This window comes from Strix aluco, chromosome 4 (genome assembly GCF_031877795.1).
Source record: "Strix aluco isolate bStrAlu1 chromosome 4, bStrAlu1.hap1, whole genome shotgun sequence".
Classification (NCBI taxonomy): Eukaryota; Metazoa; Chordata; class Aves; order Strigiformes; family Strigidae; genus Strix; species Strix aluco.
Genome location: NC_133934.1, coordinates 65981373 through 65999755, shown reverse-complemented (window position 1 = coordinate 65999755; position 18383 = coordinate 65981373). Strand labels below are relative to the sequence as shown.

General features: G+C 42.4%; 1 protein-coding gene across 5 annotated transcripts in view; it reads left to right on the top strand.

The window, feature by feature from the left end:
* The window catches only part of SLC4A4 (solute carrier family 4 member 4), a 235811-nt gene that overhangs the window by 143898 nt on the left and 73530 nt on the right, over window positions 1-18383 (top strand). For 3 of the 5 annotated variants that reach the window (XM_074823379.1, XM_074823380.1, XM_074823378.1), the window contains exons 5-8: window positions 1452-1612; window positions 4294-4473; window positions 10477-10572; window positions 16027-16103. In XM_074823379.1, coding sequence (XP_074679480.1) covers window positions 1452-1612; window positions 4294-4473; window positions 10477-10572; window positions 16027-16103 — 514 coding nt within the window. The remainder of the gene's footprint in view (window positions 1-1451; window positions 1613-4293; window positions 4474-10476; window positions 10573-16026; window positions 16104-18383) is intronic. The other 2 variants (XM_074823383.1, XM_074823381.1) reach the window with 2 other exon arrangements.

Here is an 18383-nt window from a genome sequence, read left to right as displayed (position 1 = left end):
TTATTGCAATTGAAAAGCATAATTGATTAATCCTCAAGTAATACATTTTTCAGGATTAAATATAATTTCATTTGGTGTTACTAATATTCCTTTGAACCAAATTATGAGCTTCCTTACTTTTATGTGTGTGTTTTTTGTCTTAATAATCCCCTTATATTAGTCACTGGAATTTTCATTTTCTACATATATTAAAATAGTATCTCAAGACAGGATTACAAAGCACTTCTGCTTTGTGATTAGATGCTGTTAAAACATCTTCCTTTTCCTGTGCTTCCACCTTATACCAAAGCCATTGCTGGGTGCTGCAATAAAGGAAAAAGGCCCAGCGGCATTTTTTTTCCTTTTCATGGCATGGGGAAGGGACGAGCTGGGTGGAATCTCCTCCTGAAGAGCTGTTGTCTCTGTCCCAGGCTGCCCACCCCTGCAGATCCCTGCCTGGGGGCAACCCAGCCAAGGGCAGGGTCAAGCTTGGGGCTGGAGGTGGGCTGCAGCCTGGCCTTGGGGAGAGGAAACCTGCTTGCCTGCTTTTTTAGGGGCATAAAGAGTTATTTTGCGCAGAACACGATTTAACCTTTGCTCTAATCTTCAACTAGAGATGAACTTTCTGGTTTTTATGAGACCTACTTTGTTAAATCATTAAACAATGGCTGGAGAGCAGAGGGAAAGAAGGAGCCCCTTAATTTATGTCTTTTCATGTAGGTGGCTCACTTGTTCTGCTAAGAACTTATCAGATTTGGTTGGGATGAGCTCCTCTCCTCCACTGTTTACCTCATGCCAGCCTGTGGGTATGGGGCAGTATTATTTGGTGCTGCTGAGTTTTGGCAGTGATCAAAGCTTTCAGATTTTATTGTCTGGATTTGAATACTCAAATACAAGTCACCTTATTTCCAGAAATGCTGATTTTCTCCCCCCCACCATCCTTTTTGTGGAGCTGTGGTGCTCAGCCTTTCTCACCTGAGATGATTTAAGTGTGAATGTACTTATCTGACTTTCTCTCTGGTGGCTCTGGGGAAGTGGTGGGCGAGTTGTTGTGGTTGATTTGATGAGGTGTCAGCTTAGGGACTGGGTGTGCAGACTGGGGAGGGAATGATCACTGGGTCTCAGCTGAGTCACTGAAGCTGCCAACAGAACTCTTGGCCTGGAGCAAACATCAGCTAAACAGTGTTAGTTTAAGTCTTGGTGCAAGCTATTAAAGATAACATGTTTTACCTCACATTTGCAATAGTTTACAAGAAGACAGAGCATTATCACCACTCAGCTGACACATACCAATTCATTAAGCCTTTGCAACTTGATCATGGGTTTGTGGCCTTCGGAGGCGTGTGGGAAAATGCGTGTGCTTGAACTTGTCGGTATGCCATGATGGTTCAGCTGTCTCACTTCTTCCAGAGATGTGTGTCTGCAAGGAGCGAACAGCTTTAACATGCTGTCATTGCTCTGGCCTCTCGTAGGTGGATCAAGTTCGAGGAGAAGGTAGAACAAGGTGGGGAGCGATGGAGCAAACCTCACGTGGCCACCTTGTCCCTGCACAGCTTGTTTGAATTGAGAATGTGTATAGAGAAAGGCTCAATAATGCTGGATATGGAGGCCTCTTCTCTCCCGCAGGTGGTGGGTAAGTAAAGCTGCCTTGGCTCTTCCCTTCAACATTTCCCTCCAAATTTTTATTAACCCTGATGATGGTTTCACTGATGGTTTTAATGAAAAAGCACTGCTTTTTCAATAAAACCAGAAAATAAAAGAGATAATCCTCCAACAAATAACAGGGAAATCTAGAAAGTATATGGTGAAGGATAACAGATAAATGAAAAGAATTCTTCTCAGTTTAGGAAGAAAAGTAAAAGAATTGACTTCAGTAATAATTAGTGCTTACCTTAAACTGTTTTTTACTGATTATCTAGAACCATTTGTATCCTGAAGGACATACCCTAAGTTATACCCTAAGGTATAGCTATGTGTGGGTGAAAGGAATAGCATATGCTGACAATTTCTGTTCACTACCAGAAACATGACATGTAACAGGCCAGAGATACCCAGCAAGCATCACGTTGTGCGGAATGTCGGCCCGTGTGGTCAAAATATAGGCAGCTTTTGGATGAGGTACCAAGGTGGGCCACTGAAGGGCAGTGGGTCTCTGCTTAAGATGGGGGGCTCCCCTCCAGCAAAGGTGAGTGAAGAGCAGCCGCAGTACCAGCTGATGCTTCACTCTGCTGAATGGGATGGCAATTTTTTTGCAGTCAAAATAGCCGTGGCCTGGGATGACACTTAGTGACATTGCTGAGAGCTATACGATGTTCCCGATGATGTGTGAGAAGACATATGAAAATAAATTTTAAAAGCGAGCCATCCAGTGGAGGTACATTTAACCAAAGCCCTGAGTTTAGAAGCCTTTGTGTGAAGAGGTGTAGGAAGAGCAAAATAAAATACCCCCCCCCCCTAAACTCAGTGCTTTGAATTACAATCTCAGGAAGCAGGCTCAAAATTGTTCTGTCATGAAATTATCAGATATCAGGTGTTGCACTAGTTTGTAAGACTTGGAATACCAAAAGCTGTCTCTGATGTTATCTGCAAAGTTTTGACCTTATTTTTGTAGGTGCTTGTGGTGGTGTTTTTCTTCCCTTATTTTTGTGTCTGTATATCCAAATGCACAGTTTCGCAAACTTTAAAAAAAAACAAACCACCAAAAACCTCTGAAGTTTTGTGCTGAAGCTGAACGTGCTTCAGAAGATGGCAGCTGATGTCAGTGGTCCAAAACTTACCCTCAAACATTAAATTTCTTTTTGAAGTCATGTCAAGATGTCACCTTCAATATCCTTCTTCAACACCAAAGTTAAATCTAATTCCTGGGAGGTTAAATTACAAATCCATGGCTGCTGTTGCTGTAACACCACTCAAAGAGGGGTATTTTTGCTGGTCCAGATCCTTAATCAGGTAGGTAGGGATGTCCAGGAAGCCTGCAGACTTGGTTTTCAGAACTAATCATGATCACTTGGTTGGTGTCTCGTAGTGGCACACAGCAAAGAAACACTCAGAGCTCTCTTTGTTGATTTGTGTTCTATCAGAAACATGGAAGGGAAGAAATACTTGCCAAATGGAGAAGGATAAACCTGATGAGGAAAGATGTGTTGTTCTGAAGGAAGTATTCCAAAAACCACTAACAAAAAATACGAACAACAAAAGCTTACAGAAAAATGGCACTTTACAAAAATAAACCTTTTGCCAAACATTTTGTGTAACTGTACCTACATGCATATAATCATCCTTTTCTGAGTTTGGGTGGAAGAACTAGGTTTTTTTCCCTAGTGATTTGAAGAGGCATTAATTCTTGGGCAGCATATAGAGGATGACTTTCTGACTCACTGAGTTAGCAAATGTGATGCATGTTCTGCCTCCCCTTTCCCATAACTTTTATTATTAGCACAAATAAAAGTTACCGGTAGACAAATAAGAGCTGCCACTTTCCCTTGGGGGACAGCATGTTAACTGAAGTAATCAAGGGAACAACTTAATGTGAGATTTAATGCACAATAGAGATTCTTAATAAATCTAGCTACCTCTCTTTTCTTTCTCCTCTGGGCTAGGGGAGCAGAAAGGAGAGAATTGATGGAAAGTGAGCAGTCTTTGCAGTGGGATGGGAGCCTTTTTTCCTGGTGATTCAGTTAAAGGCAAAGCCACATATTACATCCTGTGACCATTGGAGCAAGTTCTGCCTTTTGTAGTTGCTGTCATTTTACTTCAGTTCTGAGAGTGATTTAATTAGTTACTCATCACCAGGACTTTTTCCTGTCATTAAATTAGGTTTTATTGGGGGCCTACAAGGTGAACTCAGGCCCCATTGAATCTGACAGACATTTTACCATGTTGCTTTTGAGAGCATACTGGAACTTGCATTGTAGTTGTAGCTTCTTCACAAAAGTACAGGGTCAGAGCAGATTCCCTTTCTGAACTAAGGACCATCTTGTCCTGGGTACAGTTGATTTAAAATAGGCTCAAGTGGCGTGTATGAAAACAACAGAAGGGAGTCTTGGTGCAGTAGGTATGTGTCCATGATTGATGGGTTTTACTGGATGGAAATGCGTATGTTGCGTTTCAAAATAAATGTCTAAAAGAGATTCTCATTAAAAATAAAATGGTGAAATCTGGTGGTGGTTTTGAGATGGAAAGGAAAGCCTTCAAAAAAGTAGGGTGAAAATGATCCATCTCTCCTCCCCCTGCTCTCCCTTGATGCAGCTGAGTTTTGTGCTTTGTGATTAACTGTCCTCTCCTCTCTCTCACCCCTTTCTTTGCGTGTGACAGAAATGATCGTTGACAATCAGATAGAGACGGGGCTTTTGAAATCGGAACTGAAGGACAAAGTCACCTACACGCTGCTCAGGAAGCACCGACACCAGACCAAGAAATCCAACCTGCGCTCTCTGGCTGACATTGGAAAGACCGTCTCCAGTGCAAGTAGGATGTTTACCAACCCCGATAATGGTAATGCAGAGGCTAACTGGCTATAGCCTTCCCATTTAAAGCAACCCACCAAACTTGGCCGCCAAAAACTAACTGCGTTGCCTTGACAATGCTTTTCTAACCCATGATTAGCATAGTGAGACCCATGCTGATAACACGTCAGTGGTGGGCTCTGAAGGCTGCTTTGGCCGTGGCACATCGCTCTAACCATATCTTCACTGGACTGAGTGGGAGAGGAGGGGAGGCAGCAGGCAGGCAGCAGGGTGCCAGAGGCACAGGGAAGGGCAGAGGGATGCTCTTGCATCTGGCTTGTAGGAGGTGATGTAGGAACAATGACAGGAAAGAGAGATTTACAAAAAAACTCCAACCATGCCTGAACCTCAAAGGCTGATCATCTGAAATGTTTGGGCAGCGACAAGGCTTTCATGTGTATTCGATTTCTGTAATGGATGGTGTCGTTGGCACTCTTAATCAAAAATTATGTGATCGTAGCATCTAGCTTGCATTTTATTGCCATACAATTCTTGTCCAGTGTGGGTAAAGCTGATTTCCATCTTGCTTTATTATTCTAAGTTTGTTTTGTGGTGTATTGTTGTGAATACGTCTCTCTTTCTCTCTAAAAATGGTGTAATAGATAGTGCCATGTTTATAGTGGTGTCTATAAATAATGTGTGTGTGTGCATGGATGCAGACAGCTGTAGAGGCCTTGGCAACAACTCTGTACTTAGCCATACATTGAGATTCGCAGTCGTCTTACTAGTGGTAATCAAAAAAGAGGAGTTTTAAGCCAATTATCATGTCTTGGAGTTCTGTCAACTGTTTTCTGTTGCAGTCTGGAGATTTGTCTAAAAATTGCCATTTTAAAAAACCCAGAAATGAAAACAAGTGAAGAAATTATTTTTTTCTTGCTACATTTAAGGCCTCTTAGCTTTCTGTGTTCTGCTTCTAAAACTCACCCTAACATTTCTTTCTAACCTATTATCATACTTAGTTAATATTTCCTACTTTTTATCATCCTTTGCTTTTGCAACAGGTGTGTATGTGCATGTGAAAAATATTTATTGCTCTTGATGGTGCATCTTGTCATGTACGAGTGCCTTGATAATGCAGTGATTAAGTGAACAACACAAAGACATAATAACAGGAATCAAGGGAATATCCTGGGCATGCAACTTTTCAGTGACTATCCTTGTAGAAGTCCAATGGAACGAAGAGAGAGGGACTGTGCTGTGGAGAAATTCCAGTTCTGGGGAAGGAGCTCAGCTTGGTCAGACGAGGTGGTTGATGCATGCTCAAGAGAGGGGGAGCCTCTTCCAGAGCACACTGCAGTGAGGAGAAAGGTGGTTCTGGGCATCACCAAGCTTTGCTCTTGGCCTGCAAATTCCCACAAGCCTTGAGCAGACACCTTGCTAATTGGGAAATATCCTTGGGTGCCTGTGGAGGGCCAGACCCAAGAGAGGTGTTGTTCAGGAGCTCTGGCTAAACTGTTGCTCCTCAAGCCCCCCCTGCTCATTTCCCATTAACCTGAGGCATAAAATCTATAGGTGCCTCAGTGTTTTGCCCTTAAATCAGCCAGGCACTTCAGATCCCCAGAGGATGCCTTAGTCATGTCAGGACTGGGCACCCAGCAAGTTATTCGTGTTTGTTTTCAGTTGGGATTAAGAAATTATGTTCTTTCCAGCACATGCCCTGGGGCTTTCCATTGTGTCCTCCCCACTGTTTGTACGGCAGGCATCTGCTTTCTGTTAAAAGAAGGAAACGTCTGTTGCAGGTAGAATGCATAAATGTTGTTTGCGGTGGTGTCTATCAGTTACCACCTCCCTGACTACTCCTCTTTCTGGACCTTTGAAAAGATGAACAGGTTTGCTTGGAGGAGAAGAATCCTGGACTGTAGCCGTGCTGTATGGGAGGCAAAACATAAGACAGATGTGTCTTTAGCATGTGTCGCTCAGGTGCTTGCTTCAGTTGTCTTGTGTGAGGTGTAGGGGATGTCCTCAATGCTTGACTCCAGCCCCAAACCCCTCTCCTGCAGGTAGGCACTGTGACACCGAGGGTTATGCTAGCTTGGAGGGATGTTTCCAGGCTGGCCCACAGTACGCTTGTGATGCCACTGTCAGACCTAACCGCTCTCCTGTCGCGTGGGAGATGAGCAGACAAACTCCTGACTGTTGGGAGTGCCTCTGTGTTTGGGCAATGATATGCTTTTTTCTTATCTTACTGTTGAACAAGTCTTAAAGTTTAGTGTTTTATTCCAGGTACCTGTCTCAGTGAGTTCCTAAGGCGTAGAAATGTAGGACTGACTGTGTGGCATTGCTGTGATTAGTGCCTCCTTCGGACACAACAAGAATCTTAAGCAAAGGAGATAAAACAGGCTCTGTTTACAGCATACATCCACCTTCTGCCTCTGTATTGCATCTATTTTTCCTGCTCTGAATGCTTGTAACAACATCCTCTTTTTTCAGCAGCTGATGAATGTCAAATTGTTCCTTTCTGCAGTTGAAGTCATTCCCTGAGGAGCCATCAAAACCTCAGGGTGTTAAAGAAAAATTAGAACTTACTTAAGGGGTTTGAAGGTAAATCATGCTCTGTGGTTTATTTAACTATACCTTGGACAGTAAGCCTGGTCTCTTCGCTGTACGGAGCTTGATTTTCAGGGCTGGTTAAAGAGAAAATAATAGCCTGCTTATCCTGGGAAGGATGATGCTGACAAAGGGCGGTCATCTAAGTTCTCTCTCCAGCCCCTGCTTATTTTTCATGGCTAAAGGCATCCTTTACTCAAATCCTAGGTGATTTTGTTTTTCATTCATTTCTGTTTCTTGTTCAAAAGGGCTGTGCAGCTCCTGTCTCAGTTGGACTGATTCTCAAGAAATTCTTTCCTGGCTCTGTGTAGCCTGCTGGCTGACCTTCAGCTACTCCTTTCATGTTGTTTTGCCTCTGTTTTCCCACCTGGGATGTTTATGTGTTACGAGAATATATAATGCATTATGTTCTGTGACACTTCAAGGCTTTGAGACTTAAGGAGAGAGAAAGACTTACATACAAAGGGAAATACTTCATGAATAGTTGTTACCGTTATTTATTATTTACACTTTAATGAAAAAGTAACTCCAGAACGTATTTGATCAAGTTATACCACACTCCCTGGAATTCAATGAGTGCTTCTCATGTGCTTCTAATGGCAGAATTTGTCCTTTAGACAGATAAAAATTTAATGAGGCTAACAGGAGTGCAGCTGTCTCTCAACATGGCTAATTGCAATAATGCAAATGCCATCAGCCCCAAGCATTCATGAATTTCCCTAGAGTTTCTTTCCAGGTAGGTATTTCCTTTCAGTGTCTACCTTTCATTTCAGCATCAGTCCAGCTTTCATCCAGTATTCGTGCTGCCGCCAGGTGCCTGTGAACAGCAGCCCCTCTGTGCATTGCTTGCTTCTCACCTCTGCACAAGAGGTTTACAGGCTGGTCTATTTCAGAAGCAGCTTGGCTTTCTGCTCAACTGACGTTTACTGTTGCTGTTAGGAGGGGGAACTCCTCATCTCTAGATTACCCGTAAAATACACTGATGTAAATTACAAAGCACCCTGCTTGTTTAATGGACACAGTTATTGTGTGTTCATTAAGGGTTATTAATGAAGCAATCGCTACTGAAGCTGAACCAGACTCTGCTGTAGGTTATGTTAAAAAATATGCAACTTTTACTGGACAATCACAATTGATTTGGATTGAATTGATTTTGATAGGTACCTAATTATGTTAAATTACTTTCAGAAACACTTATTTAGGAAATACTTCAGCATAATGTCATTAGCATGGATTCTGCCCATGATTTTCCTTAGTCTTAAAACCCAAATTAAATAATGACAGATTTCTTCAAGAGTATTTGTTAGATCTGAAATCTGGGAATATCCCCTGGGCCATGGTTCTCAAAGATAGTGAGGTGCCATATCTCACTGATTTCAGAGTGCTTGAATAACTAAGTCTTAGGGGCTCTAAAATTTTCTTAACTTCATGATAAGCTTGTATAAACTCCCGTTGTGGTTTTATGTTTAATCATAATTAATACTTCTGCATGTGTCTTAAGATATTCTTTATGCATAAAGCAGGAAAAAGGTAAATAAGCAGAAGTTGCTAAGACTTTGCCGGTGAAAATGAGTGTATTTTTGCTCGACCTCCTTCTTTCATTTCACTGCTCGTTTTGAAGTTAAGACTCAGTAGCAATCAGATTGACTGAAACATGGAACTTTTGAGCGGCAGAGGTGTGCACTGCATGCCTTTTATTCATTGCTGCATCATGAAGATTAATATTTGCATCATGCTTGTGGAGGATGTTTTCTCAGAAATCCTTTTGCTCTTGGGAAAGAAATTGGGCAAAAGTTGGTAGTTTCTTGTGTGACATGGGGTGGAGGAGGATAAATCAGAGCACTCCTTTGCTGTCCATTCAGCAGGAAGAAGATGATTATGAAAAAGCTGAGCAGACAAAGATATATCAACTAATTACTCAAAGTTACCTTACAAAGACACCGCCCTTTTTGTTTCTTTTATTGGTGGAAGGTTGAGCTGTAAGAAGGGTTCAACAAGGACGTTTTGATTTTACATTTCAATTGAACTCCTGCAGGGTTTTTTTGACAGATTTTTTTTTTTTTGTGTCTTGTTTTGTTGACTGGCTTTCTAAGAGCTCTTTGTGTCCTTTCCTGGCACAGGGTACAGCACTTGACGTGAAGCCCTGCAATTAATAACGTATATATATGCTAGCAGCTCTCCAGCAGTCCTTGCCGTTGGGTTGTAACGCAGGTCTGCCGTGGGTTTGCGGCTGTATAAAATGAGAACCGCGGTCACCGTTCCTTATGCAGGTGCCTGAGGACTGTCTAACCACTGTTTAGCAGTGCTTTGGTGGTACATTTGCTATGCATTTTTGACATTTTTGTTTAAAAGCTTCCTGCCTGCCAGCATTTATATAATTTAATGCCTGTGAGAGCCTTCGGCGAAGTGTTGAAGTGGTCCAATCATACTAAAACCAAGCTGGCAGAGGCTGTAGAAAACTGTGATGTGTTTAAGCGTGAGTGTTTAACCACCGTAAATAATGGCATGCTACCCATCACCATGCAGATGGTGTCTGTGCTGCCCAAACACCTCATGAACATTATTTATTTTTGCTGGGCTGACGGTGTAGTTTGGAAACCGTTGAGTTAAAATAACTGTTAGGCTGCCTGCAACACATCAGCTGATGCATTGAGAGAAGGCTAGCTAGCAACAGATGGAAACTTTTCTCCTCTGAAAGTTTTTATTCTACGTTAGATTTCAGCTTTATTCAATTAAATGTTTTTCATACAAACTGCATCCTCAGTCCTTTTAGAGAGTTGAATGATGGCGTCAGCTGAATAATACCAGCACAGGAGGAGAGAAGTTTAAGTCAGAAATGAGATATTTTTCAAGGAATGCTTGGAAAAACCCCATCAATGTATTCAGCTGTTTGCATTATTTGAAGCACTGCAGACTTAAGGTATGCATTTCCAAGCCCGAATTGGTGTGCCTGAGTGCATACATGGTCAGGATGCTCAAAGTTGGCTTCTACAGGGACATGACTTGATTTTTTTTTTTTTTTTTTTTTTGAAAGCGCTGTGTGTCTGCTGTTCTTACTGACCACACTGCAGCTTGGGCCTGCTCAGCACTGCCAGCACTGTGGCTGCCTTACTCAGTTGCTTGAAACCCACTTCTAAGATATCTGAATTTTAGACAGCAGGGATGGCAAACTGGCTCCAGACCTGCTGACTGAACATTGAAAGGTGGAGCTACGGAGGAGATGTTGTGCTCCAAATGAGGGGGCTTACCACTTTGAGCACCAAACTATGCAGAAAGGTGCACTTGTGTGTAACTGCGACTGTTCAAACACTCTGTCTCCTACCTGGCTTGCTTGTGCAATTGCTTGAGCATTTCTTTCTTGCCTTTTTTTTTTTCTTTGACTTTTCAACTTTGCTCTCTCCCTCCTCTTTGCTGCTGCTATTGTCTCCTGCTTGCACCGTACAAGCACGCAGCCCACTCGAGAGCTCCGTGCCATGTCTAGCAACTCGCACGCTGGATGATGAAATCCGAGTGCAGCGCAGCCCCAGCGTGGGATGGCTCAGTAAGTCCTGGGCAGGGGCAGGGGTGGGTGGGTTGGGGGACATTAGAGGAAGAGGAACGGGTAACTCGCACCAGCCCGTCTCCTAATGCTTTCTGCTGCCTTAACAGTGGGAAGACTGCAAATGTGTTCCTTGTGGAATGGCTGCTGCTCTGGCTGTCCATGTTACCCCCACTATCCCCTCCCGCTGCTCTATTTCACTCTGGTTTGCTTTTTCCTTCGTCTGGGATAAAACAGGTAGGTCAGCCTGCACTCCCCTTCAGGCAGTGGTCTCCCTCCTAAGCCATCTAGTAACATTTCTTTCCATCTGTTGAAGTATCCTTTAACTGTTAAAAGGGCTTCGTGGATTTTGCCACCAGTGCAGTATTATAAATGCAATGAGCTTAAATATTTTAATTTCCATATAAATTAAATAGAAAAATAGGCTCCCTTTGTCACACAGCTAGCAGGCCCCACCAACTTTCTCTCTCAGTGATGAGCTGAACTTCTCTCAGGCCCTGCTTCTCTCTGATTATCCTTTTAGACTAGATGTCAGGAAGTATTTCTTTACAGAACGGGTTATTAGGCAGTGGAATGGATTGCCCAGGGAGGTGGTGGAGTCCCCATCCCTGGAGGTGTTTAAGAGTAGGGTCGATATAGTGCTGAGAGATATGGTGTAGATGGGAACTGGCAGTGTTAGGTTAATGGTTGGACTAGATGATCTTCAAGGTCCTTTCCAACCTAGTTGATTCTGTGATTCTGTAAAACATTACTGACCAGGAGCCTTGCTGATCACAGAGGAGCATGCTGTTCCCCTAGGAAGGCACAGCTTATTGCACTGATGGCACAGAGACATTCTTTATAGGCCATAGAAATCTACAGAAATCTGGATTGCAGGATATTCCTCGTGAAAGATGGCTATTGAGCCTATTAGTAGAATGAGATAATAACATGGAGGGGTTTGGACTGCCTGCCTTACTTGTTGCACTTGACTGAGCGCAGCCAAGGAGAGGCTCACATTGCCTTTGCCAGAGAGACAGTAATGTAAATTAGGCCTGAATCAGGAAATTATCTTTAGTTAGCAAACTGCATTTAAGGGTGAACATTGTGTGCTGAAGTCTTTGGTTGAGGTCTCAGCAGCAGAAACTTTTTACTCGGCTGGTTTGTTCAGGGGTCCGAGAGCCTGTAGGCTGAGAGGCTTATTGCTTCCTTCTGCTCCCATATTTCTTCTCAATTCAAAGAAGCTGCTCACCTAAGGATCCCCAAGTTTTCGAGGTTGGTTTTTTTTCCCCTCTCTTATGTCTTTCTCAGAAGCAGTATTGCTAGGTTTACTGCAGAGACTGAGATTACCTTGTGTCACGGGTGAGTCTGCTGCAGAGAGTTGCTCTTAGGAGCAGGCTTGTTATACAAACATAAAAAAATTAGTATTGGACATGTCCTTCCTGGATTTGGGTCTTCAGAGGTGCACAACCATTAGGAACCTGAGTCAGAAGGGATTTAGGCTGTACAGATTTAGGCCACAGTGTCCACAAAGCCAAATGGCTTTTGAGCCAACACTGCACATGTTGTGTCTTGCATTTCTAGCAGCGTTTTTCTGTTAGTGACTTTGCTTGGCAGTCAAGGTAAGGGATTTGGGGAAAACTTATAAATGCAGGCTGGGATACTGTCAAGTTCCTTAGGTCAGCAAAGCTGGTGGTTTCCAGTCTGTGTTTTAGAGGTAGTCAAAGTCAGTACTGAGTGGGACTAGTCTGAACTTGAGGACCTTGTAAGGCATCTTCAAAAGATGATACGCACAGACACCAAACTTTAGGGGAGAATAGTCATATTACATGCTCAGGAGGTTTTGCCTGTCAGCATGAAGTGTAAAATTTCTTGCAAGGAGATGGAGATACGAATCATTTTAGCCTGTGAGAGCCCTATTTAAATTGGGGTTGTGAGATGCTTTTTACCTCCAAAGAACAAAGAGTGTGTTGTAAAGTTTTGGTGCTCAGATCGCTTAATGCAAGGCCAGTCTGATGATGGAAAAAGAGAGTGAATAAGGTCTGTGTGTTGTGCCAAGAAGTTGGAGCTATGGCTAACGTGCTTACAGCTGTTTGTGGGGATAACTCTCAGAAACGAGTGCAGGTGCAGGCTTACTTTCTTCTTGGGCTCATCTCCTCTTTCCTGGTAGGAGCTGTGCCACTGAGTGAAGTAGTAGTGCTATCACACAAGCAGTTTCTTTAGAGAAAATACAGAGCAGCGCTGAATTGCCAGCAAGGGGTTTATGGGCGGGAGGGGACATTCCTCATCCAAAGCACTCTTAACTGTGACAAAAGGAGTTTTCTCAGAGCCCTCTGCCTGGAAGTTTGTGCTTCTTGTTGTACAGGGTTTTGTCTGATGTCCCTCACTTCTAGGCTTCATGTGCTTGTCCGTGTTCAGTCTTGTAGTGGTGGTGCTGCTGTAGCTGTGATGGTTTTAGAGTATAGCCAAGGTCATGTTTGTAGGGAAGTGTGGTATTCATTAAATCAAGGGGTAAAACTGGAAAAGGCAGACAAGTGTTTTGGCACGTGGGTCTGTCCAGGTCTGGAATAAATATGGGATGCCTTGAGAAGAGCTGCTGTGAGTTTGATGTGGTTGTGTTGATTATGTTGGGAGAAATAGGCTGCTAGCAAGAGGTGATAAAGTCATTAGCTGCTTCCCTTAGAAAGAAGTGTAATTATCTCCTAAGAAAAATTCAGCCTTGGACACCTAATAACCAACGCTAACAAATGTTGTAATCTGGAAAAATATCAGCTGTGAAAGCTGTGGGCCCTGATTTTAGTCTGTTTACTCCAGAACTGGACCTAGAAATTTATAAAACCACCAAAGCAGTCTGCAGAAAATGAAGGGATACCTTCAGCCAGATGCCTTTCTCTACAGCCACAGTGCAGCTCTTCTGAATAAAATGCACTGAAACAGCATTAAAATCATTAGTATTTTCTACCCTTGCTCAGAGCTTTTTGGAAGCCATCCTTAGGTCCTTCTCAGTGGAGTCATTAGCCATGCCAGAACTCAGAGATCTCACCTTCCACAGCAGAACAGCAGCTCTTCCAAACCCATGGAATGGCGGTGGGCAGCGTGGGATACCCAGCTCTGAGAGCAGCCCACCAGTATTCCCATCTCTGCAGCTCTTTGAACTTCTCCAGATCTGTTTAACTCTGCTAAAGGCTTTCTTGTTTAATTTATCTCACTTGGTAGCACACAAGTGATAGAAACTCATAGAAATTTTGCTTTGACTCACTGAGCTTCATGACACCAATTATCAGTGTTGAACAAGCTTCACATTTTAAAGAAAGTGCTTCCACGATTCTTTATTTGGTATCATTGGCTCAGGTTTGCAAAGCAGCCATGTGTATCTCTGCATCGAACGTTAATCTTTCATTGTAATTTATGGGTACACTATACACTCATCAACTATTTCCCAGAATTTGCAGGTCTGTGCAACATTTAAAAGAGAATTAATTGCACCATACAAGAAAAGGGACCTTTGGGTTTCAGTAATGGGCTTCAGGATTACAATAACTTGGGTTTATTTTGGTCTTTTTTGTCCAGCTTTGCTTTTTATCAAATCAAACTATTTATTAAATATTCATATCACAGAAGGTGTTACGAACGAAGTAATGTCTACACCATGTAACAGACACAACATATGTGAGCGAGTTCATCACTTTTTTCCTGTTTTGTTTATGTGTTTATCTCCTACCTACAGATTCGTATGAAAAGTTCAATCAAGATTTGTAGACATTTCTAAGTCTGGCTCGCTAATAATTATTTAGGAGAATGGTTACTAATATATTAGTTTAATCCAGTCTTCCAAGTGGCATTTCTCGCTCTATGAATAAACATATTTGTAAAAACTTTGTAGAGATAGGTGGGGTCTTAAATCTGGCTCACAGTAACAGCAGGAAGAGGAAAAGCTGGGGGATCCCCCTTGTATAATATCTAATATATGTAATTGTGCTTGGCTTTTGCTGACGTTCCTGGACGTGGCAGTAACACACAGCAGGTATATTGTCATTCCAAGTGGCTCATAAGAAAGAAAGCTTTAAGTCTATCTCCATATACGTTGACTGTGTTGTAAAGAAAACCCAGCTCTGGGAGTCCAGATCTTTTTCTTCCCACTCCATTTTAAATTTTTTTTTTTTTCTTGGTATGCTGATTTATTATGGAGCTTGTTTGCACTGGGACTTTCATTTTGGTATGAATATCGAAGCATAAGGTTAATCAATACTGTCTTGAAACATAGCCTAAGTTGGGAAATGCCTCAGTGCCATTTCTTTTTGAGTGTTTTCTGTCTTTCCACTTATGTTCATGGTCAGAAACTCTGTGATAGCAGCTCCTGTGGCGGTGCATCTGGTTCCTGTGAGCGTGGGTGATAAGGGATGAGAAAATTTCAGAATAATTAAAAAAAATGCATACAGACCTCCGTGGTTTATGAAAGTCTATCCATCCCAGAAGTCTTTTTTTTAAAAAAAGATTTTTCTTCTTTCACAATTATGATTATTTCTGGGTTTCTTCAGTTTTAACTACAAATGCTTTTAGTGAGATTGTAGAACTGAATTCTGAAATCATGGGGCTTTTTTCCAAGTTCTTGAGAACTATTTCCATCTGTTTTGCTAGTCTCTGAGAACACGAGAGTAAGTAGGGTAAGTAGTCCATAAGGGAGCAAGCACCCCCTTACTAGCTGTTTTGCAGTGCTCAAATGCCAGCATATCAGGTTTACAGACAAGCAGTCAGTCTTTGAAAAATAAATGAAGGTGAACTGCTTCAGCTTGTTTTCCCAGGGGGTTTACTTCATCTCTCTTGGGTATCTGGTGTTAGGAGTTGGTGACTTTCAGCCTATCAATGTGGTGCGCAAGTTGTTTTAATCAGTTAAAATGCTTAAGGTTCATGAGCTTAGTTGAGTTCATGAGTTGTTCATGAGCTTACTTGAAGAAAGGTAGATTTTTATTATTGGCCATTTCGAAGGACTAAGACTGCCAACCTCCCTCGCTGTGTGAGCTGTGTACCAAAGCCTGGGATACTGAGGAGCGTAGGGCAGATGCCACCTATGTAGGAGAGCTAAGGCGAGGGGTCTGCAGGTCGGAGTGACCATGAGGGTCCCAGCTCTGTTGAGGGCTGGGTTTGTGACTGGGTCCTGGGTGACCCAGCAGCATCAGTGTCAGCAGCTTGTTGCTGCTTTGCTTGCTTTTTCTCCCACAGGCAGGAATTATGGAAAGTCCTTAGACTCTTTTGCTGTCCTAAGAGCCATGAGAATGCTGAGGGTCAGAGATGAAGAAGCATTAGCATCTTAATATCCCACGTGCCATGTAAAGTCACAGAATGCAGCCTGTCAGGGTCTTAAATTCCCCACATCAACTTCCACTGTGCAAGGAAAGGTGTTGCTGTAGCCTGAGCCTCTGTGTTCTGCTGACTGGATCAAAACCGGTGCTTTAATTGGTGTTGACATTGTTCTTACAGGCAGCCCAGCCATGACTCACAGAAACCTGACTTCCACCAGTCTGAATGACATCTCTGACAAGCCTGAGAAAGATCAGGTAAGCTTCAGATTCAGACTTCACTTGGTGATGTGTATGGAGCTGTATGTTGGGGAAAGAGACTTGGTACTGTAAAACTGAAGCAGAAGAGGAGGGTGAACAAGGTGAGTAGAGTATTTCCAAGTCCTATGACTGGATTCTCCACTTTTTAAGCACCAGCCCTTGAAAACAGCACGGTAAACTCTTTCAAGGCCTGAACCAAGTGACACCACGTATGTGGCATCTTGCTGATACCCATGAGAAAGGAGGGAAAATACCCAGATATTGATGTGTTTTGGAACCTCTTCCTGCTGAGAAGAGGGTCTTCAGGGGTTACAGCAAAGGTCTGTGCAGGAGATAAGGTCCTGCAGCACTCCAGGGCATGTGTTCATGAGGGCCATGGGGTAGATCAGGAGCATTGAGGGGAATATGTCCCGGTTGTGGCAACTGGTGGAATAGAAGATGCTACCTCACCCTGTGCAACTGCAACGCTTCAGAAAGGCAGCAGTGCTAGCAGGTAATCATGAAAGAACAACTCCAAAATGGAGATGAATAACAAAGTTAAAATTGGCCTTTAGCACCAAATCTCCACGAATATGACCGTTTTCTTAGACAAGGGTAATGTTTGTGGTATCTCATATGGACTGTCTTTGTGTGTGTTCTCATCCTTTTTGAGAGTTGAAGAGTCTGAGGGGTAAGAGTGAGTTTATTTCAACTCTTAGAAAACTGTTGTCTGAATAAGGTCTCTGTGCAAATTTCAAAAAACCTTTGTCTTGGTTGAAAAAGTGGGTTATTCTCCAAAGCATGACTGTTTCTTTCGGAGAATCTTTTTTTTTTTTTCATGTCTTTCAGCGTTCTCTAGTCCCATGGTTATTCTGAATGCAAATGAGAGTTACTTTGGAAAATTATTTGGGTAATGCAGTAATGCTGGCCAACTGAGAATGACTCTAGTCCTTCAAGTGATGGCTGGTTGCAATCTTCTGTAAGTGCAGCTCTGCCTTAAAGGGACACAGCAACAGAACCACTGTAGAAAAGTGAGTTCAGAGTACTTAAATATTCAAAAAATAAATATACTTTCATGGAAAAAGAAGGGGAGCAATGTGTTTTGCCTTGACTTCAGTGTCATTCAGAGTTGTAGCATAGATTTATATTGGTTGGTTGGTTCTGCAAAATAACTGTTCCCTTTCATATATGCAGCCACACCTGGGGAGAAAGTAGGATTGTAAAATAGCTTTTTTTCATTGGGAAGACTGCTATGTTTTATATTTTTAATGACTTATAATTGGGGTCTTGTAGATAGGCTAGCAGAAAACTGGGTCTGAATGTTGCAGCAGGCTTCGTAGATCTCAGTAGTACAAATAGTCTCAGTTGCCCCTCCTGCTGAAATGTCTCTGGACACATACAGATAATAGACTTTTTGTGTAGAATTGTGTGTAAAAATTGATGTTTTGGTAGTACTAATAGTGAAATCCGTTAATCAGTCCAGTTTGGAAGCGCGCTCCAAAGTTTTTAGCTTTCAATGTAGATAATGCCTGACTGTTTGTAGTGAAAACCATTGCTTGAAAACTAAGTAGTTCCAAAAAGCGGCTTAGTTAATTAGCCTGTGTCCTGCTGATGAACTTTGCACAATGGAACCCTTGTACTGTATGCCTTTCGAAGCTGGCCTGAGAAATCACCTTAGATCTTAATTTTCGTTACTGATTGACTGAAGCTCCAGTCTTGATAAAGTTTGTGAAATTGCGGTGATGGCTGGCAACTTTCTGGAGCAGAACTTAGACCAGGGAATAATCCATCATGTTACGACAGCAGGAGCTGGAAAGAGAACAGATTTTCTTGCTTTGACGGCAGAGTGACTGGCTTTCATTATTTTGGTATCCCGTCTGGAAGCTTGACAGTTAATGAGGCCATATAGTGGGGTACAAGTCTGCTGGAGGAACAGGCTATTCCAATTTTTATTTATTTGTGTGTGTATAAGAACTGCGACAGGTTGAAGTCAATTTATAACAGTTGCTTGAAGCAGGACTGGGTCCTAAGCTTTTTCATCGATCACTATTTTTGCAAAGATAAAGGAGAGTATTGTGTGCCTGTGTTTTAAAGAAAGAAAGGCTTTGAACAAACTTCTGTTTACCTTCAGTAACTTTCCTGCCTAGCTACATCCTTAATTTCCAGCCCTGCAACCTTTAATGCTAATTGGAATGCTGGAATTAACAGTGTAGCAATATTATAGCCAGAATACTACTTTAATCTGTGTTTCAGTAGGTTCTTACTGAGCAGAAAGACACCTAAGTAAAATTAGGGGTT